The 25,189-nt window shown below is 38.6% G+C and overlaps 1 protein-coding gene across 2 annotated transcripts in view; it reads right to left on the bottom strand.

Moving 5' to 3' along the window:
• CNIH3 (cornichon family AMPA receptor auxiliary protein 3) overlaps positions 1-25,189 on the bottom strand; it is a 75,563-nt gene that overhangs the window by 31,954 nt on the left and 18,420 nt on the right. The window contains exons 2-5 of one of the 2 annotated variants that reach the window (XM_086878867.1): positions 23,122-23,190; positions 20,190-20,237; positions 4,025-4,137; positions 1,459-1,602 (exon numbers count right to left, since the gene is read on the bottom strand). In XM_086878867.1, the coding sequence (XP_086734993.1) occupies positions 1,459-1,602; positions 4,025-4,137; positions 20,190-20,237; positions 23,122-23,190 (374 nt within the window). The remainder of the gene's footprint in view (positions 1-1,458; positions 1,603-4,024; positions 4,138-20,189; positions 20,238-23,121; positions 23,191-25,189) is intronic. The other variant, XM_086878869.1, reaches the window with a different exon arrangement.

Genomic DNA, 25,189 nt, shown 5'->3' with positions numbered 1-25,189 from the left:
AAGCTCAGTCTGATGTCTGGATTTGAACAGCAAAGAAACAAAACCATTTTGCTTTAGTGTGTTTGATCTTTAAAACTTCAACCAGCAACTCCCGGCAGGGCAGGCAAGGTTTTCCATGAAACTGCATTGTTTTTGATTCCTTTGGAAAAAAACTCTGTGCACTAGAAGAAACATAAAATGCAGCCACCAGCTGGACTGAATCCATACATATTAAATGCAACTCTGAAAAGCAGGGAAAACAGAGTATATTGCCACAGATCCAGTTTGCTGCAATTCTAATTCTGCCAATACCCAGGAAAGCATTGAAAAACCGCCTGTAATTTATACTATTTTATCTAGCACCAGGCAGTGGATTTTGGATGGTGGCCACGTTTTAGAATGAAGAGCTCAGAGGAAGCTGTACAGCAGTAAAGTCTCAGGAGAAATGCTACATCATACTACAGAGCTGACTTTGATCGCAACATAAAAATGTGGAGCTAGAAAATGCTTTTCTCCACAAACCTCAATAGCATTTAGAAGGAATATTGAGGAAAAAAACCCATGCAGCAGTGACTCTTCAAGATATGGGGAACAGCAGAACAGGTAAGACACCAGTAATCAGAGGAGAAAAACGGCAGCACATAAACCTGCCTTGCAGTGGGATGACTATATGCAAGACTGGCTTGAAGAGGCATCTCTACGCAAATACATCATGGAGGAAGGAGCAGAAGAAAGACATCTAAAGCATCACCTCCATTTAAAGTGTGTTAGAGCTTGTTGTCCAGTAGTTTTATGGTGTGATTACAGGGGTGACTAAAAGCACTGAGATCCTGGCAAGGCCTTACCTTCAATGATCCTGATATATATTTGCACTGGGCATTTGTGCTTGTGCACTGAGGACATGTGACAACTGAGAGGGGCAGGGGGACAATGCCCAATTGGTCTGCATATCTTCATGAATGTACTTTAATTAGGGATTTGGATCATGCACAGGCTTTCCCCTGTCGCAAAAGGGAGCCTGTAGGAATGATTACAGGCATGGTGCATCCCATGTTCCCACCCAACATCTACCTATCCATTTATTTACCATCTTGACTATTACTACACCAGAGGTGTAGTACTTTTCTTATGATCCTCTTAAATCATAAGGAATTTTAATCTTTAGTCTTTAGTCTTTTAATTTGATGTAATGCCATTAACACAACATTCACTATTTTACCCATCTTAAGAGACCATACAGAGAAGCAAAAGTTATTTCCTTTGATTGGTGCTGGGGCCTGGCTCAGGCCTTAGGTAAACACTAAATATTCTATACTGAAGTGCCAGCAGTCAGTGGGAGTGCTCCCCTTAATCAACATCAGAAGCAATGTTTTATGATACTAAAGAAATTGTCCAATTGGTTCCAGCCATTCCTAAATGCAATTTCACGAGTGAAATGAAAAGCAGCTACTATTCTCTTAGTGAAACAGCAAGACTTACCAGTAGAGATAGTAGAAGAAGGAAAGGAGGTAGAAGGCCAGCTTGCACCAGGCCTCTTTTTGGCAGTAACTCAAGGTATCTGCATTCATGACTGCAGGTGGATCATATGCCAGCTCTGAGCTATCTGCTGGGCAACGAAAATACCTGAAAGCAGGAGAAGACACCTGGAATGGCTCTGTAATAATCTGTATTAAGTATGTGCAGATACACACCTGACTATCACCTTTCATGATAGAGGAGGAATTCCCCTTTCTTTTTCAAGTCTCTGTTTCCAGACATTGTAAAAATCAGGATGCTAGTCTAAGCACTCCTTTCTTACAGAACAAAGGAATTCATGAATGTGGATTTTCTGTATTCTATTGATTCTTCAGATTGAAACATTTTCCCTTTCCATGGAGTTTTTTCTAGCTTATCCACTAATGACTTACATGCTGTGAGTGACAATATATGGTGGTTTGTGATCACAGAGTGGTGGAAGGATTAACGGGCTTTTATTGCACCTACACAACTGATTTCAGACATGAAAGGTGACAGTCCCAACCAACTGGTAGCTAAGTTCCTCCAACTCTGAAAAGGAAAAAAGCCAATATGAAGTAACGTAAGGAGTGGCTGACCAATGTTTTCTGCATGTGGCACTGCTCAAGAATTTATCATCCAAATAACTTTCTTCAGAAAATACTTTTCTTCTAACATAAGAGAAATTTCTAATTATTCTCAGCAGTGACTGAATGTTTGAGAAAATCCTGACAAAAGAACTTCTTTGACAAAGGAGCTTTTGTCTCAGTTAGTTTCCAGTAAAAAGCAAAAGAAAAACAACAAAAAAAAAGAAGTCCTCAACAAAGTTAATGAACTACTCTAAGATCAGCACAGATCAGAGGAAATATTGTTATTTCTTCTGCTTTGACAAAGTTATCAGAAGATTGCTGATTGCTTATATATGGATAGACAGACAGAGAGGAAGATATAAAAGCACCAAGCAAGTGACCAGCAGCAAACTTTGAAAGGAGATGTTCTCAAAATAACTTTGCCTTTCTCCCTTCCAATGTTAATTACATCCATTTACAACCTTTAATAAGATTGCAAATTCTTTTATGGAGAGCCACAGGTGAAATCCTGCTTAATTCTTTTCATCTGGATGATGATATTACACAGTGTCTTCCACTTTTAAAATTCTTTGCAGAATTTTACACCATTAACCCAAACCTGCCTGTGGTTATAGCAGGAGTAGTTATGGAGTACTTATAGCAAAGCATATGAAGAATCATAGAAAAAAAAAGGAATCAAAAGTCCTCTCCAAAGGTTGATATCATTACTTAGAATCTGACCATTTTCCTCTTGAATGTATTTGTTTTTAGAAATTTTTTAAAATGGGTATCATGGTCACACGAAGGGTTGTTGACCCTTAGCAAAAGAGCAGCATCAGACATCACTGTTATTGCAGCAGAACAACATGGAGAAAAGCACTTGTAGCTTCATTTCATTTAGCTTTCTGAAAACTATACTGACATTCTAATTTCTGAATAATACACTTTATCATATGACTCTGTGTTACTACCAAGCTTTTGCAGAAAAAAAGTGTAAAAAAGCTACTGCTTTTAAGTTCCTGGTTGAGATGATGATTTTGACTTCTTTACAGAATTATTCTTCTGCTACCATATGTACCTTTGTAACACAAAGAGACCCTGACAGACAAAAATCATCTGTGCTTTTACAAACATTGTGAAAATGCAAAACTAGGGAAGTCTCTAGACTGACAACCACAAAAACTGATGTCTCTTGGTTATTTTCAGAAGCGACAGAAGGCTGATCCTCCACTAAAATGCAGAGGAAGATGCAGCAGCAGCAGCAACTGCACTGCCTGTCTGGAAATCAACAGCAGGTCTTATGTGATCAATTCTGGAAGCCACTTGGAGAACATAAACACAGTTCAGAGATCTCAAGTGGGAACACTCCCCACTTCTTCATATGGGCAGTGTGAAGAAACAGTTCTTCATCGATTGCAATCCCTACTCCACAAGTCTTTAAAAGAGAACTCTCTTGCAGAACAGAAATTCCCTACTGTACAAAACCAACTTACTTTACACTGAAAAAAAAAAAAGCTGCCAAAGAATATGAGACACAAAAATCTGTCATCCTTCCCAGTCTCTATTTCACAACTACAATGGAAAGGTTTCCTTGCTAGGGCTGAATGAAGAGGTCCAAGCTCTTTCAGATATGAACTGTCTTACAATTCCCCATCTGTGAAGTATTTAGAGCCTCACCAAGTACCACGTTCAGATTCCAGCCTATTTCACTTCCACGTTTTCACTCATTTGCAGTGAGTGCATCCTGACACCCTCCAGAATATTCATCCAAGTAACTGAAAGCCACAGTTGTATTATCATATATCTTCCTTAGCCATTCTAAATCATGAAAAAGTTTCCTTTTTCTCTGGAAATATAAGTTTCAGCTGCTTATAGGCAAGAGATACTCATCTACACTGTCCTTGCCTGTTCACACAATCTGCACGTGTGCTGAGCTGGCAAGCAAGGCTAACAAGCAGTCAGCATATAAAAGAAGGGCTTACCTCCAGAAGTGATATAAAAGCAAAGGAACATTTAACCCCAGTGTGAGCCACTCCTGAGCACATAAAAACATTATGCAGAAAAGACTGTGGATGGAGTACTCTGGCAGCACCAGCTACAAGGAAAGGAACAGAAATAACAGAAGTCAGTAAAACAAACACCTCTTTGATTTTAGTCACCTAGGTAGTTTTTCAGAGAAAAAATGAACTTTGCAAGTCTTGCAAGTCTCCTGTGTGTCTGTCTCTCCCTAGACACACCTCAGCTTGTGGACAGTGTGGCTTTGAGCAAGGAGCACAAAACACAGGCCAGGTTTGTTAAGGTTCTACCCAAGTTTGTGCTCCAAGGGCTTGTTGAGAGACATGGGACAAATCACTTACTATTCCAGATTTATGTCTACAAAACATGCATTGTATTAATGCCTCCCTCACAAAAACATTCAGAGACTAAATGAATGTCAGTAAAAGAGTTTTCAAAGAACAACGTTTTATTACTGAATCATTCAGAAAGGAAACAACAAAAGCATTCCTCAAGTTTTGCTTCTATACTGGAGGAGTGTCTTTGGAAAAACAAAGCACTGTTTCTACCATTTGATGTGTTATATACACCATAAAGAGATCAAATCCATTACTAAGGCAGTCTTGCAAGCACAAACCCACTAAGATAGGAAACTCACTTCCTAAGAAAATCCATGGCTCCCTACACTACTTGTTTCAGAACCATGACGACTCTTTCTATTAAAAGAGAAAATGAGTGGGCAGCTGGCAGAAGCAGAAATGTATGTGATGTTGATTCAGAGTAGTTATTTCAAAAGGCACTTTGCTTTCTTCACTGCTTTCCCATTTCTTAGCTGTCTTTCTTCTCTTGTTTTCTTCCCATATTTTTCTCAGCAATCCCTGTTTCTTTTCTTCAAGTCATAGAAAAGGTTAATTTCCAGCAGTGCATGTTTCTCAAAGCTAGACAAACTCATACAGAACCCATCTGCATCCACTGCTTCATCTTGGAGATACATCAACCAAAATTAAATCACAAAAGGCATTTTTTGGGCTTTTTTTAATGACAATTCATTATCACCTGTCAAATAATTAAAGTGATCCCTGTTTTTTAAAACAAGGTAAAATTTACTATACAGCCTCTCCAAATACCTACTCCCATACAGCTGTGCTGCAAGGAATTCCATCATCTTGGTTCTAGGAGTCTTTCCACCTCACATGGAACATACTGCTGTAATTAATTTCACTTCAGTACTTAAAGAAGTTAACAGATTCGGATAGCTCTGTGACTGTGCCTTCAACTTAAACAATCTCAAGGGCTTATTTTACGTGGATGACAAATCATAATACAATTATACAGTTCAGATTCCAGATGGTACTTATTTATCACTGCTGGATCTTTTTTTTTTTCAGATTTAGAATGTGATTTACAACATGACTATAACCTTTCCCCAAAGAATGATTCATCTTCATAACAAATTTTAGACAAGAAAAATCTTCATGATGTATGTCTGCCCACTAAACATCACAACACTTAAAAGCACATTACATTAATTTTCAGCTATTTGATTTCTGATTCCAACACAATACACAAGCTTAGCGAGACTGCAACCCTGGTGTCTGATCAGTGGGCTGACTGGTAATAAGAGGGAAGGAAACCCACGGTGAATATTTATGCAGAACTTGAAAAACAAAACAAAAATCTGCAGTGAAACGAAAGGAAGCAAAGGAAACGGAGGACTCTCAGAAGCAGGCTCACTTTCCAGTCACAATTTCTGGTGAAAATTAAATCTATCTATACTTCGTTATAACAGCAAATGGGTCATTTATGTCTCTTCACCCTTTTCTTGGAGTGGTATTTTCCTGTAGACGTAAATAAAGATAGGATCACTGATCACTGTTTCTGGAGAGAATTCATGCAAAGAAACAAACAAAGCCCAACCTACAAAGCCAGTTACATTCAGCTGATGTATTTCAGAAACCAAACCTAGAAGGAGGTGAGAGTCTTGGAAGCATAAAGTACAGAAAGGCATTAACTAACAGCAAGGCTTATGAGGTCAAGTAAAGAACTAAAATAAAATATTGCCTCAGTTCTTAGCTGTAAGCATCATCCTGCAATTTGACACTATATCCTCCAAAACCAATGGAAGCTTGAAATCAACTTTTGAATCATGGGACTCAGCTCCTGGAGGAAAGAAAGCTGGCTGAAAAACAAGCAGCAGTCAATCCTTGCTGTTCCTGCTGAGGTACTCAACTGAAGAGCAACTTCAGTGCTACAGATAACTGCAACAGGAATTAAACCATCGTCTTTAATTCATTCCTGTGAGAGCATAGGAAGCTGTCAGATGGTAAACATGTTAGGATATAAATAGTACACTTCTATTTTGAACCAGGAACATCCTGATTCAAATAATGACCTCTGCTTTCTGACACAGCTCAAGATGAAGCTTGTGATGGTTATGAAACATGGAGAAGAAGGAGAAACTGGCATAGCAGCAGAGTTCTTAAGGGACACAACTTGGTCACTTCGAGTCACAAGCTCAAATGGCAGTACAAATTTACCACCAGAAATTCAGCTGGCTGATATTTCCCTGTGGAAAACCACAGGAAAGCCTGAAAAGGAAGTCAGCTTCTAGACAAAAAAATTGCTGCTAATCAGAAATGCCTTTTGCTACAACATAAGCAAGGGAAAAAGAAACCACTTTCTTAGTTTTGTTCTGGTATAAATGTATAGTTAAGTAAATGTCCACATCAGTAAACCCTTATTTACAATTCATCATTGACATTTAAAATGTAAAACCTTAGGTGGGTATCATACCCATTACCATAGCACCACAAGAATTCATTCTCATACAAAGTAGTACACACACACACACACACACACTGCACACATAGATTGATCCTTCTCTAATTCCAAAGAAAAGAAGGCAGGCTTTCCTATGGACAGTCATCTGGGTTCGGCTGAAGTAAAGATCAGGAAAACAAGCACTGAATTTAAGCACTGTTAAGGTAAGTCGTGTGATGGTTGGCTCTCACAATTACGGGATGGTTATTTTGTGTACATTATGAGAAGTTTTGTTGATGTATAGTCATGTTACTGTGGTTTGTTGTTTGGATATTCTCTGTTCGCCCTGTATTGCTGACTCTGCAGGGCTTTAGTTGGTGGGGACATGTTGAGGGAGGCCTGTGCAAGAGCAGGCCTGTCGATAGGGGGCGTGGCATGGCAGCACCTGCTCTCCAATCACATTGCCAGAAAGCAGCCTCTACCAATGAGCGGTGAAGAAGATGTTGACTGACAGGCTTTGGGCGGGGCCAAGGTCACCTGATGCAATAAAATGTAGAGCAGCCATTTTGTGAGCAAGCACATATCTGCTCGTCACAGATACTCCCAGCACTGTAGTTTTTCCTGATTCAGGCCTTTGTTGTGTTTTGTTAAGGTTTAATAAACCTTTGAAATTTTTAAAAGTGAGCATCGTTTCTCACAAGCACCTATCAGCAGCTTCTTTCTGTTTATAGGAATACAAAGACTTCTTTAGAGAAGCTCAGACCTAAATAATGTTATTCTGTTTCCTGTTTCCTAAATATGTTCTGTTGTTCTTATACAAAAGATAAGCCTGCCTTCTTCTGTCTGTATCTTTCCTCCTTATTCTGTTTATTACATATGGATTCCTCCTTCTCAAATGTAATTTTTATTTTATAGGACGCTGTATCATTTTTACATGGAATGACTTTTACAGTTTGTCTCACCAGTGAAGAGGGCCCATAAAATATCTCACAGAAAACAGAACTGGGAAGATATTATAGCAGGAATAATAATACCCCTTCATCAGTGCTATCAAATTCTCACAGAAAATCAATTGCTACAAGTGAATCAGTTTTCCCACTTGTAAGCCACTGAAATGTCAAGATGCTTCTTTCCAGCACTTTGCTTAGACCACTGCCCCTGAGTGCTACACAATAATAATAATTCTCACAGAACTGCTGTTCCTTCCCCCAAAACACTCAAGAGTCTACATCAGTCTCCATCTGTGCATGTCAACCTCCACACTGCAACCACAGATTTTACACTGTACCCAGAAATTGCCAGCCATTACACCCTACCCACCCCACCAGAGTTTCTGAGAGTCTTCATTACACTGTTAGAGGCTGAAATAACTTCTCATCTTAATGCCTGCCTTCTCCTCCTACAGATGGCAGGAAAATCCTGGAGAGAAGTGGGGGTTGAATCTCCTTCGTGTAATGTGAAGAGCTCCGGTGATTACCCCAGTGGAAACAAGTTGTTCACCTTAAAACACACAAGACCCTTTCCATCCACCTGAAAGCAGAAAAAAACTGAAAGCATCATGTATGTGTGGAATCACTCCCAGGCCCCAGATTAGGTCTGATCTAAGTGCACGCTGCTTTATTGCAGTGGTTATTGCTACTGCATCTGCTTGCACTAGATGACTGCAGCTTGTCACTATGGTGCTCATTTGCTGCTTTTTCCACCACATCCCTCAAAAAAGCTGACAGAATCAGTCCTCATCAGTAGCAGGGAAAGAGGGGGTGGAGGGTGTACCCAAGGTTTTCAGGACACAGGAGTGATTTCAATAACACTCTAAAGCCCATCCCTATGGAGCCTGCCAGAGATAACCTGGGTTACTGGGGAGTGTCAGCTGAGTTAAAGATACTGTGAGATCAAAGAGAGATTATTTAATGACTCTGAAATTCCCCTAACTGAACAGCACAGACCAGAAAAATCAGAAGTGTAGTGCAAGAAAGTGAAAAAAAGAAAGCAAAACCACACAAAAAAATAGTAGTAGCATGTGCCTTATCCCAGACTGTGTGTATGTGGAATACTCTGTATGTACATACTCTGAAACAAATCATCTGTTTCCTCCTGCTGGTACACAAACCAAAGAAGAAAGGTCAACTGTGTGTAATTTAAATACACAGACCACACATGTTTATAATTCCAACCGTTTTAAACATACTGTTTGCACTGATCAAGTACATGAAACACTAAATTTACTCTTGAAATACAAGAAGTCTTTCCACTTTTCTAGTGTATCGTTCTAATCTACTTTAAATGATTTGGTTACTTGACTTCCAAAACCTTTTCTGAAAGGCTGCCCTAGAGCCCAATACATTGCTGTCACAGTAAATATACTAAGGTTTTCTGTCCAAATATTCAGGTCCAATTTATTTCAATTCTCCTGTTAAAATCCACACTTGCTTGTGTCTCTACAGACTGTTCACTAGTGGTTACTTCAGTAGCATCAAATTGTTATAACACAAACATGTAACAAAACCATTTTAAGTAATTCAAAACCATGTTATGCAAACCTCTAGAAATATTTGGCAGTTTGGTAGGTAGATTTGTGCATGTAGTTCAAAAGAGAATGCATGGGAAATGAATTCCAGATCATCAAAAGGACAACATGCAGTTGAACCTACTAAGTTCATGTATACAGCTTTATATTTTATCTGGGGGAGAGCAGCAGCAGCACATGCATGCAAGACTTAATTTTACAAACCAAATGCAGAGCACAAATTAAAAAATAAAAGGGATATAACATCTGTGTTTTCACCGCTCCACCCACTTCTCAGGATCACAATGAAGCAAAGCAGCAAAAAGCCAGTGCTTTGTGAAGGTAATTTAATTATTCTAAAGAGCTATTGGAATTTCTTTAAACATTTCTTTCAAGTGGATGTGAACCTAAGTCACTCCATAGCACAAATACCAGACAATGAAATGAGTAACACAAAAAGCCTAATTACTCTTCTCCATATCCGTCACAGTACCAGATCTAATATTAAAATACAGGATTTCTGGATGCTCTTTCCATCTCAGCTACTAAACACGTTTATATTTAGGCCTGTCGTTTCACTTCTCATTGTCTCTTTCTCTGTTCTGCAACATGGGGATAATTATATTCAATTCTGTATATTCCACTGGAGCTAGTTTACGACTGGAGTATTTTAGCTTTTTCTTAAGACCAGCAGTAACTTCAACAGGAGTGACAGATGAGAACCAGGTCTTTACAGGACACTCATCAGGAGTATCTATAAATATTTCGGTATTGCAGAGCCCATGAGAGGTCATAGCAGCCAACAGGTAAAAAGGTTATGAAACGGATTTAAAAAAAGACTGAAAGGTCTGCAGGGCACCAGCACAATTCAAGAAGTGCCCCATCCTTGGAAGGCACGTCATTAGGGCAGATGTGCTCTGATCTTACAAGTGTATCTCCTCTGCAAACTAACTGTTCTTTTCCACTCAGCAGGGATCAGGAGACATCTTTATGACCTTCCTTTTTCTAACGCTAATTCTGAGCCAGTAACAGAAGCTGGGTTAGCAGCCCTGGAGTGCAAACTCCTCTGATTGCCACAGCACTGGCAGAAAACAGGGTAATAAACCCCTTCTTGCCCTGTCTCACTTTCGTATTTCAGGCACCACCAGCCAGGGCACCCCGCAGCTGGGCTGTTCCAAGAGCTCCCGCCGCCTTTGTCTGCTCACCCAAAACTGGGGAGAACGGCAATTAGCACTGCAGCTGTTCATTAGGAGCTACAAAACCAGCCCCCCAGTTCACAGGCAGGGCTATGAATGCAGAAACCTCAGGGATGATCAAAATGAAGTTCAGCCATCTGCATGGCTCAGGAAGGGCCCTCAGGCCTTCTCCTGGGGGTCTGCCCAAGATTGACACTTCCATAAATGCTGAAAACTAAGTGTTCACTAAAGGGCTGTTTCTGTCTTGGGTGTGTAAAGATTGTCAGTCTGGGGAAGCAGATTTGGTGCAGTGCGGACATGGCAAAGACATTTCCTTCCCTGGCACTACAGCAGCTTTATAGAAAACATCAGCAACGAGATGCAAGCTAGGACATTTAACTCACAGCAGAAAAGACTGCATCCATAAACAGATACGGTGTAAAATCATTGCACTCTACATTTCAGAATTATACTGCTTTTTATAATTGCATAGTAGCTTTATAGGGTGTGATCCCAACTTAAACCTACACTGAACAGTCTGCCAAACAGTGACCTTTGGTTTAACTTCCTTCGTTTTATTAAAATGCAAATACTTACTTTATTGCATACTGAATTGGAGCAAATATAGGCCATTTGCAAGTCAAATTCTGCCAATATTTCAATGCAGCTCTGAGGAGCAGATGCATAAATCGCATCACCCCAAGTGGCTGAGAAGTACACTGCTCTCAGGAGCACAGTACAGACAGCATAACTCATCTACATTTTTGCTTCATCTTCAGCTTATTCTGCTGTTACTTGTGATGTTCTCCCACTGTAAGGACTTATGTTTACAAATCCTCCAGAACAGGACTGGGAGAAGCTGAATTGTAGAGCAAGAGGTCATCAGTTACAGAGTGACACTTTGTTTGGCACTTTGATTATTGACTAAACACTTAGAGATGAAATTTGCAGCAAAATAGAGTCAGTTAAGCTGAAATAGTTTTATACATAAATATTTTCATGAGTAATAACACTATGAATATCTCCCTTCAAAGGATGTTCCAGCTTTCCTCAGGCATCACTCCGGTAAATCCTACTTTCCCCGCAGAGTAGAAGAGGGATAAGGACCAAACTGTGGCTGAGTCACAAGTTTGAACTCTTCACTCTTGCAATAGTTTTCTTAACTTCTCCCATTACAAGCTCCCCCTGCCATGAGCACCTGGCAGACACAGCAGGATCTATCTTCTCATTATCCCTAGGTAAGCACACAGACATCCTTAGGCAATTATTGCTAAAAATAACAATTGTTATGTTCTAACTTTTCAAAAGTGCTGAACTCAGGAACTTGTAAAATTGACTAAAAATAGTGTTGGCACAATTCACTTAATCAATGAGTGTCAGTAGTGAATGAATTGCCTGCCAGAAATACTACACTTTGTCTCAGTTCTTTAGTCCTATTTAAGGACTTTCTTTCCAGATATGATACTGTATCCAAAGAAAGGACAAAAGGGATTATATTCAGTATTTTTACTGCAATAGTAACACTTTTTTTAATAAAAATGAATGCAATCTCTTTAAAATAAAGCAGAAAGTGTGAAGAAGAGATGCACTATCTCTAGTCAAGCAACATTTATGGGGTAATTTGTGTACAAAGTATATATACTGCCAGCTCTTTGATCCCAGCTCTATTATCAGTTTTGCAAAATAGCTTCTGTGCCAAGTTCCACACTTTCTGATGAAATTCAAACTATGTGGGTGCCCAAAAGACTAACTGAATAAGGAATGCCCAATTTTATCCCTTTCCACACTTCACAGATAACAAATGTAACAAAAAACTAGGAAGAAAAGACTAAGAGAGGGAAAGAGAGAAGCTTTTAAATGATCTGTACTGAATTTCCTGTCAGAGTGCAAAATTGAAAGAGGCAGCTCAGTAACAAAGGTACTGAAGGCCCAAGTTCTGTCTGTACTGGAAACCTATTACAAGATTCAGGGAAAATTCATTATGTCCTTCATCCTTCTGGTGCAAACAAAACCTCTACCAAGTGTGAATCACTGTGAATATATTAACTCCCTCCTCATTTAGGCAAGCTGCAGAAAATAATTAAATTATTAAACCAACACAAAGCTAGTGAAAGTGTGTCATATTTCAGTTACAAATATTTTACTTCCTTTTCTTGTATCTCCACTTTTCCTGTCATCATTCTTCTTTCTTACCCTTGTTCAACCTAAGCACTAATCTCCACTATTTACATGAACAGAAGATTTAGAATTTATCTCCTGCCTCTTTTGACTAATGAGAGATGCTGTGTGAAAGTTGTCTAAAAGGAACTCTACCATAAGTCATGATTTTCATAAACTTAAAATTGTGTACTAATACATTTTTAGCTAACTTCAAATTTTATCCCTGAAGTGTAAAAATACTCTCTCCTAATGTAAAAATATCTTGTCAGAGCAGCTCTGAAGGCCAGAATAAAGTTGGCTTTATCGTGCAATAGAAGTTTAGCAGTGCCTTTCAAATAAGGATGGAGAACTGAAATACAGACTGGTTTTTGGGTTTCTCACACATGCTCAGAGCCTAATGTATTTTAAAAAGTTTTGGGGCACTTCAAACAAAGGAGAACTTAAATATTTTAGTTTAGTTTCATGAAACTAAATTATATGTTTATAAAGCACGATGCAATCACAGTCCAAATCCTAATTGACAGAATATGCACAGCATGGCAAGCTTACATCCTACAAAATCTGCAGGTATAATTAATGCCTCGGAAACAGCAATATCCTTTATTCCACTGGCTGCATGTAAACTCTGGAATTTCTTCTGAGGGAGATTGGAAGGTAATTTTGTGTGTGTATGTATAGCAGAGAGGTGCAGCTCATACTCAGTGTGATGCTGACAGTGATCTAGGCTCATCTTATTGCCTGTGTTTATTACCATTTGTGTAGAGCAAACATCCCAAGCCTCTAAACATACAACACCAGATAATTTCACTCCCAGCAGTCATCAATGTGACCACAGTAGTCTGAGTCTGACTCCAAACTGGGCTGGATTTGAAGAGCTGCTGTAGAGATTCAAGACCCCATGCAATTATTGATACAACAAAAACACCAGACCCCTCAAAAACAGCAAACAGATTTTTACCTTTGGTTAAAAATAAAAGATTCAAGCTCTGGCTGCTAACAAGAAAATTAAGTAGGTCTCCAAAAATAAGATTTCTATCATCAGAACAACTGTGCAGCCTTTCCTTTCCTGTGGTATACATGTCTTGTGAGTGTAAACAAATATTCTTCATATTTATTACCATGTGTTTTTTGTAGCATCTGGCACAACAATTATTCTTTACCTGAGACCAAAAGTGCTGCTGTAACACAAACACCAATGCAAACATTACGGAAAAGGAGAGCCTTTTCAGTCTTACTGGAAGTCACCTCTGGCTGAAGCACAACACAACCTTTAAAAGATCAAAGTATCCAACTAAGGAGAACAGAATGCAAAATTCAAAAAGCAGCAAAATGTAAGACAACACAGCATCCACCTGAAGGCACCAAATGCAGAGTTGCTCCTTTATTATATTTTCATCCAGAAAGACAAATGAAATAGCCTAAAATTACCCTTTTGACTTAAGACAATTTTAAAATACGAAGTTTTCATCTGATAATGTTAATTCAGAATATCACTGTAGTCCCAATAACAGATCATATTTTTAAATCTCAAAAAAAGGATTAATGAACACCTCTTTCAGATTCACATTGTTTATCAGGCCAGTTAACAGCAAGTTCAGATCTTAACAAGTCTAAAGTGATCCAATCAAAAGGATTCAACTCTGTTCTGAACCACTGAAATTGCAGTGCAAAGACTGGGGAGGAAATAAGAAAAATAGGCATTTGAGATGATAAAAATAATCTTAAAAATATATAGGATTTACTTAAATAGTTTTATACACTGCCTGGGTATAACCTTCTGTATTGTCCTGAGTCACAGGGAGACACTGGATAACAACCTGGGTATCTGCAATATTTTTCTACACACAGAATTTTATATTCACTCTTCAGAAGATATCCACATTGTCTCTTGATGAGGGTTTGTGCTCCCAGTCACTCTGTGGGAAGGGTCTCCTGACAGGTTTCCTACTGCCCAGAAGATTACTCAAAACTCAGCAGTTTCATCACATTGCTGAGGTGTGAAAAGAGATAGCACTAGATACATCAAGAAACATGACATGTACTGAGAAGCCAGTAACAACGATGAACTCTTTGGTCTCTAATGAGAGTGGACAGAGTTCATGTGTTCCATCATTGTAACAATCACTATTAAGAGGAAAAATGTCACATGCTGCCATTTTTTGTTCCCTTTTGTCATCTTTGTTTGAGCAGCAGTTTATCAGAACCCTGGAAACATCAGCCTCTTTCTCTTGCAAGGCAGAATATCACTGGCATTTCCACAGCCCAAAAATGCCTTATGATTAGACTGAAAATTCTGTTTTCCTTTTAGACAACACAAGCACCTAAACTTCAAAGACTAAATGTCCACTATCACTTAAGGGGAAACCTGGAATATATTAACCCTGCAGACTTGAGGGATAAGTGTGGTTATGCTGGAACATTTTCTGTTAAATCCAACTTAATGAGGAATTAAAACATCTTTATTGAGGCTGTAAAAAATGTATAGCAGTACCAAGGTAAAACCATTCCTCCTATTCTCAGTTTCACAACAAACTAATTGTCTTGCTGCTGTAGTTTCCACCTAAGAGATTTCTCAGCCTCAGGGAGAAAGTGTGGTTCCTTCTTAAAATATGGATGATTACACACCACTTTCAAAATTCCTGGTTATTATGCATCACATTTGCTAAATTTGCTTATATAACCTCACATTAAACATTTTAATGAACCATGCCATAGGCTTACAGAAGTGCTCTGCTAATGACTGTCAGCCTGCAGACCGGGTAAAAGAATGTCCCACATCCATAAATCCCTAAATGCATGATGAAGCAACCAACAGACAGACCCAAAACCACACTCTTTAGAGAGACTCCATCACATTATCTCAGGCTTGCCAGTGACTATGAGGCAGAACAACAGAGAGAGCAATCCTCGTGATAAGCAGCAAATTTATCAAGAAGAAAAGAAAATGATCAGTCAGTTGAAATGAGCTACTGGGACACCTGACACTCCTCAAAGGACAGTGGCCACTGTAGCTACTGCAAGCAGGGACTGGTAGGAGCCTCTGGAAGGTGAAGGTCTGAAGCCTATCAAGGTCCAAGTAAAAAAAAAAATATTTCATATGGCAATTACTTCAGTGCATATTGGTCAGTCTCCTTCAGCCAAAATATGGGAGAAAAAAAGTAGTCGGCTGGATAAGGGAAAAAAGGAAAGACAGGGCTTTTTAACAAGGTTGATTTCACATAATATTTAGATACATATAAAGAGAAATAACCTCTATACTCAAATAATCCTGTTCTGCTATTAAGGAAAAGCCTAAAAGCTAATTTGTTCCATGTTAGCTGATCCAACGAGCTCAGTAACGTTTCACTGAACATTTTGTGGGGTTTTGTTCAAACTCTGTGAGTCTGCATTCAGTGCTAACAAACATGCATGACACGGACACAGGATCAAGCCTTATCTTCATTCTCAGAATGCTGGGTCCACAGCTGAACCTGTGGTGTTAACCCATAACCCTTGAAGCGCCCGTTTGTTCATGTCTCTGGATTACTTGCACACATGTGAGTAATTTTAACTTTTTTTATGGAATATATAAATATTGAAATGTACAAACACAAAACTATACAGACACTCTGTGTCTGGAATTCTATATTGCACTCAGTAGGTTTTACATTTTATTTACACTATCTCAGTCTGAATGGGATGGCTTCTAAAATAGCTCTTTGAGGTAATAAGGGTTTTGGTTATTTACCAAAACCTGTAAATACAGTAAAACATAACTATCACGGGTATTAGGGCATGTACGATGAAATATAAATTTAAAATACAATTTTATTTTACTTTTTCAAAGTGGTAAAAACAAGAATTGAACCTTGTAAACACCAGAACTACTGAATACAGAATAAATTTCCACTGTTACTACAGCTGATCCAGCTCCATTGGAAACCACAGTGACAGATGTACAAGACCAGACCAAGCACTGGCACTGCCCAACCACCAAACTAAAACATTAAAACTTACTTCAAAAAATATTAGGTGAAGATATTTTTAGGTTTGTTTTGTTTGTTTTGATTGTTTTGTTTTAAACACCCCAGCTCCTGATTCACTATTTACTATATTATTGCTAGTATTGGAGTGCTGAACTGGCTGAGTTTGGTTATTCAAATACAGCCCCTGCAGGGGTTTTTGTCTGCGTATTTGTTTGCATTTTTCAAGACAGCTCAAGTTCATCTGGAACATCCTTGAGATTAATGTCACCTTGCCTGTGGTTAGAATTCTTGCTGAATTTACTCTGTTCCCATCATCCCTTCAGGAGTTGTAATAAAAAAAGAAAAAAAAGAAAAAAAGAAAGAAAAGCCAAAAAACCCCAAATAAAATCAAGAAAAAGGATTGGGCTCTGGTACAGTATTTTCTTACACTTGAAGCTTTAGGAATTTTAGGCAAAACTTCACTAAAATACTACACTACATTTGAAAAATGAATAAAAGTCTGTCTTTCATCTACCTCTACTCCCTCCCAGTTAAGTTCCAGTTCTGATGTTCAGAAATCACTCTTATTTTAGCTTAAGGCGCTTTAAAAACAAATATTTGCTGATAATTGGAGAAGGGTTACTTAAATTGTAGAGCAGTGTCTGGCACGAGCAAACTGAAATCTGAAATGTGTTTACTGAGCAAGAAGTTCAATCAATCCTCCTCCTTAGTAAGGATTTATTGAACTAATTCAAAAATTATGATGCATAACCTCATCAAAATTTAATTTAAATTTCCTCCAAGGTAAAGTAATAAATAATATTACAGTGCTTGATTAATGAATTTGACTGTATTTTAATCTAGGAAATTCCTAATTGTCCTTAGTGTTAACGTTAGTATCAATTAGGAATTAAAAAATAAGGAATCAATTGTTTAGACAGATTTCTTGAAATACAACTGCAATTACAATTAAAAAATATTGCTGTCATCAGTAACTGAATTTATTTTAACAACCCCACCAAAATATTTGACTGTAAAAATCATGGTAGATCTCACAGGCACATCTTGCACATTGCACCCCTCAGCAGGGCTGATAAGCCCAAGAAGCCTGAGCTGCTCTGTACTGCTCTGCTCCCACCCACCACTAGTTTGCGTTCTCTGGACAGCACTGCAGTGAGCCATGGAATCACATCCTTAGGGAAGTAAAGGAAATTAATAGCAAAAAAGCCTCCACAGCATTTGCTCAAACCGGTGTGTCCTGTGTGAATGACCTGACATTTGTGGGGCAACCAATGTCTGCATAATGGGATATTCAACAGTCTGCAGCACAAATTACCCTAGAAAGCCTCATATGAATGAATTAAATGAGGCACCTGTAGTCTGAGAGAACCTCACATGGTGATGGGTTCAAAAAATAAGCCTTCTTCTCATGTACTTCAAGACAGGAGAGATCTGACTGTGGCTATCCAGCATTCATATCTTCTTTATGCAGAATCAGTCATTCTCCAGTAAACAGAAAATTCAGGCTTATCTAATCCTACAGCACCATAGAAACAAGGACCCATGTGTTCCTGCATGCCAGCATCACATATATCTGTTTCACACAAACCCTGCTTGTTTTAATGATATATAAACATTTTCCCCAAACCAAAAATTCCTGGCTGCAGAACAGTTGCATCCTTCATTCTATTTTGGAAAATGTAAATAAGTTATATAATATCTGGTGAAATATCACACACCTGGTCACAGTTTCTCAATAAACTTCTCCAAGTGTTTTGGAGATAAAACCAAAAACACATCCTTAAAAGAGTCTTTGCTCACTGGGATCAGATTTCTGTGACATATTTAACGATTTAAAAATTCCCAAGAACCCCTTCTAAAACCATGTAATGAAAGTGAACATACTTTTATAGCCCACCTATAAACTCTTTAAAACAAAAAATCTACATTAGCTCTTAAGCATTAAGTTCTGATGTCATAAATAACAAGGTACCACTGTTTTCAGAGCCCTATAAAATAACTTCCTGACTTCAAAACAGGTATGCTGTTGTTTCACAGAAATAGAAACAGACCCTAAAGCCACACAATATTGAAGGATATATTTAGTACTTGCTGGAAGAATCCTAGCAGCTATATTCCTGTATCAATATAGCTGGCACTCAATTCTTTACTGTTTTTCCTCAATTTTCCTCTATACTACATAAAACACAGCTATTTTTAGTGGTTGTCAGATTTGAAGGCTACAAATCTCTGTAGTTATTGCACCCTCCTCTTCTTGCATATAATCTCTCAATTAAAACAAATGTGTCCCCAAAGAACTTTGGAGAAGAGGCTGAATTAACAAACCATTTAAGTGAACCAGAAGCAAGCAAATCCCTTATGAATACAGAGTCTGCAATTATCCAAAACACTCCATTTTGCCGTTCACAACAAGGCCAAGGCGCAATAAAAATTAAACATTGATGCAGGCAGGGCACTCCCATGGGGCTCACACATATTAAACCATTACCACTCAGGAGTTGCTGTATGTCCAAGAAACTGGGACACAGCTTGAGACTGGCTGGCTGCCTATTTGATAAAGTGGAAAGCTATTGGTGATAAGTATTTTTCCTTATTTTCATACCCCAAGTGGCATAAAGAGGCTCAGGAAGTACTTAAATGTGGCTCCTAGCAGTCACATGCTCAGAGTGGTGCCAAACAGACACAGCTCAGGTTCTGACTGAGCAGAGGAAGGCAGCCCATAGGTTTTGCATGGAGTCATAGTTATGCCTTTGGAGCAGACCAAAGTGATTATCCCCAACACTGGCTTTCCCAAAACCTCCAAGGATGATGTCACCAGTTTACTAAATCCCCATCTGAATTTCGGTATTAGCTTGATTAGGGTGTGTTCAGCAGTCCACACTGCAGTGATGATCTTTTTAAGGAAAAAAAGCAGGATTTAGGTGGCTTCCTTACCACTCTGTAGAACACAGAAACTTGAACACAGAATAAAATAGTTTGGAACCATGATTATTTTTACTTCAATGGGACACAGTCAGGAAAAACAAAGATTGCTTATGAAAATCCTATTTGAAGACACAAGTAACCCACAATCTATCAGCTCCTTTGAACCTCTCTGAAGCTGAGACACTCAGCATCTTATCACCTGTGTCAAGCTAAAATACATACTATTATCATCTTTTCTATTCCTTCAACCAGAAACCTTGAACATTACATATGTAGCTAATAAAAATGTTCAGCGAGTCAAATAGTAAGCCACTGTTCAAAAAAAAGGGTGTTTTTAAAGCCTGTACTACAACAATAACAGCAGTTTTATAGACTATAAAAGAACCTCCAGCTGCAACTTTAAAAGGACTCACCACCTTGGAAAAGCTTTTTTGTCCCAAAACAAATGGGCTGATGTTCTGAAGTTCAGTTTTTATCCAGACACCCTCTATAAAGTCAACCTTTTATAATTTGTCTTTCTCTGTCCTTACAAGGTCATCCTGACTTTCACTTCTCAGTTCATCAACAGACTGTGAGGATCAAAGAGAAAATGAATGCACATTGCCACTGGATGGCTTTAATTCTCATAAACTTCACAAATCCTTGGCTGGTTCACGCTCACCTTTCGCAGGAGGAAGCAAATCCGCTCAATATTCCTCAGCCTCTCCCTCTGTCAAGAGAAAGTGGGGGAAAGGCAGGAGATTAGCTGGTGTTACAAATGAAGACAATATATTACAATTACAAAGGGTCAATGTTTTAATTAATGGCTGCAGTGAAGCAGCACATGCTATTAATCTGAACTGACAGCATTCACTTTTCACCTACTGCTTGCAAACCCAATGATTTTCCCATTTCTAAGTCCCAGTTAAGTTATTTCTCACTTGTTACTGGGTGTAACAGTTTCAGCTGGGGATTCGAGTCTATGCTAGCCTTCAGTCAGAGGCTGCAGCTCTTTTTTCAGTCAGCATTTCTGGTTCTATCCAATTGTGCCAATTGATACCACACAGACTTGGTCTTGCATTTTCAGGTACCCAACCTCTGGCTTCAAGATAAATCTGAGTGGGAAAAACAACAATGAAGTTTGCATGGCAGCCCCTCCTCTATCACTACGATGGTGCCTGAACACGTGATACTAGAATTTAACACTTTAGTGAGAAATATCTGAAATGGCCTAGAAATGCCACTTTAAACAAGAGATGCATTCATAAATACTGAGAATCAGTGCAATTAAACATTGTGACTCAAAAGATGTTCTAAACTCAACTCAGAGAAAGAAGACAAATCAAAGCCAGGCTTTCTTTTCAATGGCTCATAATGAGAAGCTCACCAGCAAAATCAAATTTCACTGCATAACCCCATGACTGGAGTTACTGTGAAGCTTCTACTGTTAGTTACACTGCAGAAGGCAGAGTGGATTTGCTCTCCTCAGAAGACTATGTGATTGATACTTTAATTTAGATATGGCGAAAATACTCCAAACAATGAACTTCTTTAAACAGGTAATGTACTATACCAATGTGAGAAGCCAACTCTCCCTAAGCTTTTTGCTTTTCAAATGTTTGAAAACTCAACCTTGTGGCAAATTTAATTCTAGTCTCCAAATAAATGTCTTTTTTGCTTTCCTGTTCCCAAGTTTAAGCCATTAGAAAAAAAAATAAATCATTTTGGAAAGACAGTGAGGCAGTGGCAGCTTGATAGGCACCAGAAAAATACTGTGCCTGTTTTTGGAGTCTCTGAGCTAAAAGAGAGTCAGAAATTTTAGACTCGCAGATGCAAACATGAGAATGGATGTGTGTGGATATGCCTGTGAAGCTGCAGAAAGCTCCCTTGCCTTTCTGAGGGGCAAGGGAAAGACGGATGCAAACTGCAGCTGGCCTTGGAGAAGTAGGAAGTCTGTCTCTGAACTGAAAGTAATAGAGAGCAAACCAGGAAATTTGAATTAAATTCTCAGTACTGACATTGTTTTTGCCTCTGATTTGTCTTTAGTTCAGCCTCTTCTTGTCAAAAAGGCTTTACCTTCTGTCATGAAAACACTGTGGAGGATACATGGGTAAACTTCAGACACTTTTACAGTGCAACAGAGAAAACTACCCCACCAAATAAATGGAATACGGACACAAGCAATGGTGCTGAGGGAAAAAAAGAAAATACACTTGACCAAAGATATAAGAAATCCTTGCTAAAAATCTTCCCTTTATGACAATATCAAAGGCATCGACATTTACGCTGTGCAGAAAAAAGCAATCTGAGATTATTGCTTGAATTATCACAGAAGGTTTCAGGGAAGTCAAGTATGTGAACCAACCACCGAATACTCTTCTGCGCTTTACTTTATGATTCACTTTTTGATTCCTCGACTAATATGACTGAAAAAGGAACTTGTTATCTTTTTTTTTTCATCATGGAGACCAATTCCATGACCATTTTAAAATAAAATGAGATTATCTTCATAGAGCATCTCAAGTTTTAGGAAGTGAACAATTACTGGAATTTGGTACATATAAATTCAGTGTGCAGTTCTCAGATAGGAAGTAAAAACAGATAAAGTGGATTGAAAATCAGATTACTTCCAGTAAATGAAAAACCAGATTACATGCACTGATGTCCTCTCTAGGATTTATTTATATAATTTCTTTTTTTTCTTCTCATTCTTTCCTTAGTGAACAGTAAAAAAAAATATATTTTTATTATCAGATTATTAAGTTTATGCTTAAAATAATCAGTGGTCTAAGCAGTACAAGTCCTCAGCTGAGTTATGAAGCGAGGTTAAATAACAAAGTACTAGTTGCTGAATCTGGTTATGAATTATAGACAATTCAAATCTTGATACTCTGTAGAGATCAAATTCAGCATCTGTCATAATCATTGTCATTGCCAGTGAGGTGATGGGGAGCCAAGTTCTGCTCTCAGTTCTGGTGGTACAAACTGGCATGTGTAGCTGTAGTCAGCTAAATCACTCTAGATGACATCTTTAATTAACAGAGGAATTTGGATATGCTTAAATCTAGGCTGCATTTCTGGTTCATTAGTTAAAACTGAGTTTACAGTCCCAGATATTTAATGCTCTCCTATAGCAGATGCAGCAGAAAATTATATTTACTCCTAAAGCATAGGAGAACCCAGAGCCCTGCCATGGGACAGAGAGGTCCAGGCATGCACCTCTTAACAAATTCTTTCAAGCTTTTGGCTCATTGATTCAGGCAGTATGGGAGAAGGTGGTCATCCCATGCGCAACCACAGAGAAAGCAAAGTATTTCAAAAAGGAAAACTTGTGCCACAGAATGAAAAGGTAAAAAAGAAAGCATTAGCATCACATGAAATTCTTTAGTTTTTGAATTTCCAAATTACTTTCCTGCCTCCTTCAGCAAAGAGGAAAGCCATTAACATAAAAATCACCATCTGGCTTCCTAAGACTGGCCCAATAAATCAATTTTCCAAACCACAGCTGACTTCACAAGAGGCTCCCTGTTCATTTCCACACTCATCCTTCACTGACAGCTTGGTGCCCCCGTTTCTGGAGCAGCCCCAGCCCCGCAGGCCCTGGCTGTACTCACTGCGTGGGCCGGGTTGCACTGGTCGATGGGGCTCTTGAAGTCTGTCCGAAGTTCATCGAAGGCAATTATCTGAAAGACAATTTTTTCAAGTCCTATAATGAATGCTCCTTCAAACACTTCAAACACTTATTTTTCTTAAGGGACTAATTAGACGCATTGCCTGCCTTCCTCTCTTTCCAGAGATAATATGGAAAAATAGCTTCCCCGACACACTCCCTTTAGAACTAAGTAGTTAAAACAAAACATGGGATACTCCTACGTATGACACCTAGAACTCATTAATCTGTCACTCTGCAAAATCACATCTATAGCCTTTTTAGTGGTGCTACTTCCCATATTTCTTTCCTCATATCAGCAAGATTTCTTTTCTCAGATTTCCACATGACATCAAACTACTTCACAAACAAATACATCTCCAAATTTGATATAAAACATCATTAGCTGCCTAAAGCACAGAGATGCATCTTATATGACATTCCAGGTTTAGTAAATAAACAGTTCATTTTTATTAGTTGTTAAACCTACCTCAGATATTAATTCTGAATTAGTATCAGCTTCACCATTAAGATGCTATTCATTAACAAGCACACTCCTCAAGAGGCAAAGCACTCTAGAGCAAACATGCCCTTCCTAAATTCTGTCAGGTTTTAGAACTTCAGACCTCATTAATGGAGAGATTTCCGCCACTAACAGATGAATTGAGACACCCTGGTAATTTCTGGTGCTTTTAAAGTACAGCAGACAAATTGTCTATAAAAATAACAGTGTTTGATAGCATTTTCTTGGAAGATCCTGTGTTTGATCCAGTGAAGAGCTAGCACTCTCGGAAGACTTTTTTTCTTGGAAAGAAAACAGCTGTTATAATCCTCAGCATACTTCATTCAAAGATCTCAAAGCACATTCTTAACTTTGTGTTTGCATTCTAGTAATACCTCTTCTGCTACTTTTGTCTGGCTTCACCTAAGGAAGGAAAGCTCACTGACAGGCACCACATAAATAGATGCTAAAATAGTGATTCCTTTTTAGACACTTTATAAATCAAAGTGTCTGTTCTTAATAAAAGGTGATGGAAGCACAAGGCAGCAGTCTGGTAATTAGTATGTGAGTGCAACAGCCATTCCTTGATGTGTAACAGTGTGCCTGCTGCCTGGCTGTTCAGAAAAGAACCAACTGGGTGTCAGCACAGACCTGCTGCATAGCCAAAACACATTCATTTAACAGAGATGGAAGACAGGAGCAGAAAACCTGAAAATGGCTTGTTGAATCATAATAATCTGGTGAGAAGCTTGAGAATAAAACCCAGAGCTACAATCCACGAACTTCAGCACCGCTCCTCATCCCACTCTAATGCTGCATTCATGCCACCAAAGCACATTTAAAAACCAAAAGCGTGCCATTTTACAAGAGCACTTCACAGAATTCAATTTATTCAACTATGACAAGTCAGAATAAACTACAAAGGGAACTATAAAATATGATTGCAAGTGGAGCATTTCTCCCTATGGATGCACAATCCAAGTTAGGAATTAGATCTGCAATGGTAAAAGAGCAACTAACAGAAGCTGTGAGGGGCTTGCAGTACATTTGTGAAGACTGAGACTCATGACACCTCTGTATTTAATATTTTTTGGACAGGTCTTCATATCCTCCAGCTGGACCAGCTGCTAACAGGGTTACACATGAGCACGAGATTGGGCATCTCTTTGTAACTGGATATCAGCATCAGCACTGACAGAAAGGGAGAAGGATGGAAAAGAGGTTAGTTTCAAATATACTGCACATTTATGTTTACTTATATTTTATTTTCCCTCCCCCCCCTTTTTTTTTACTTCACCAACATTCCCAACTCTTTATTTGCTGACACATAATTTATGTTATGCTTGCATTATACGTAAGTGCATTGAAACACATCTGACAGGTATTTAAGCACATGGTTTTCACAGAACCAGTAAGTGTAAATGCAACAGTCTCACAGACCAACCTTTTGAGATGCCTGCAAATTATGACAATGTTAGAGACATTCTTGCTACACCTGAAAGAGATTGAGGTCTGGTTTCAAGCACACATG

Source organism: Cyanistes caeruleus, chromosome 2 (assembly GCF_971803275.1).
Source record: "Cyanistes caeruleus chromosome 2, bCyaCae1.hap1.1, whole genome shotgun sequence".
NCBI lineage: Eukaryota > Metazoa > Chordata > Aves > Passeriformes > Paridae > Cyanistes > Cyanistes caeruleus.
The sequence above is the reverse complement of the archived record's forward strand: the minus strand, read 5'-3'. Positions and strand labels throughout refer to the sequence as shown.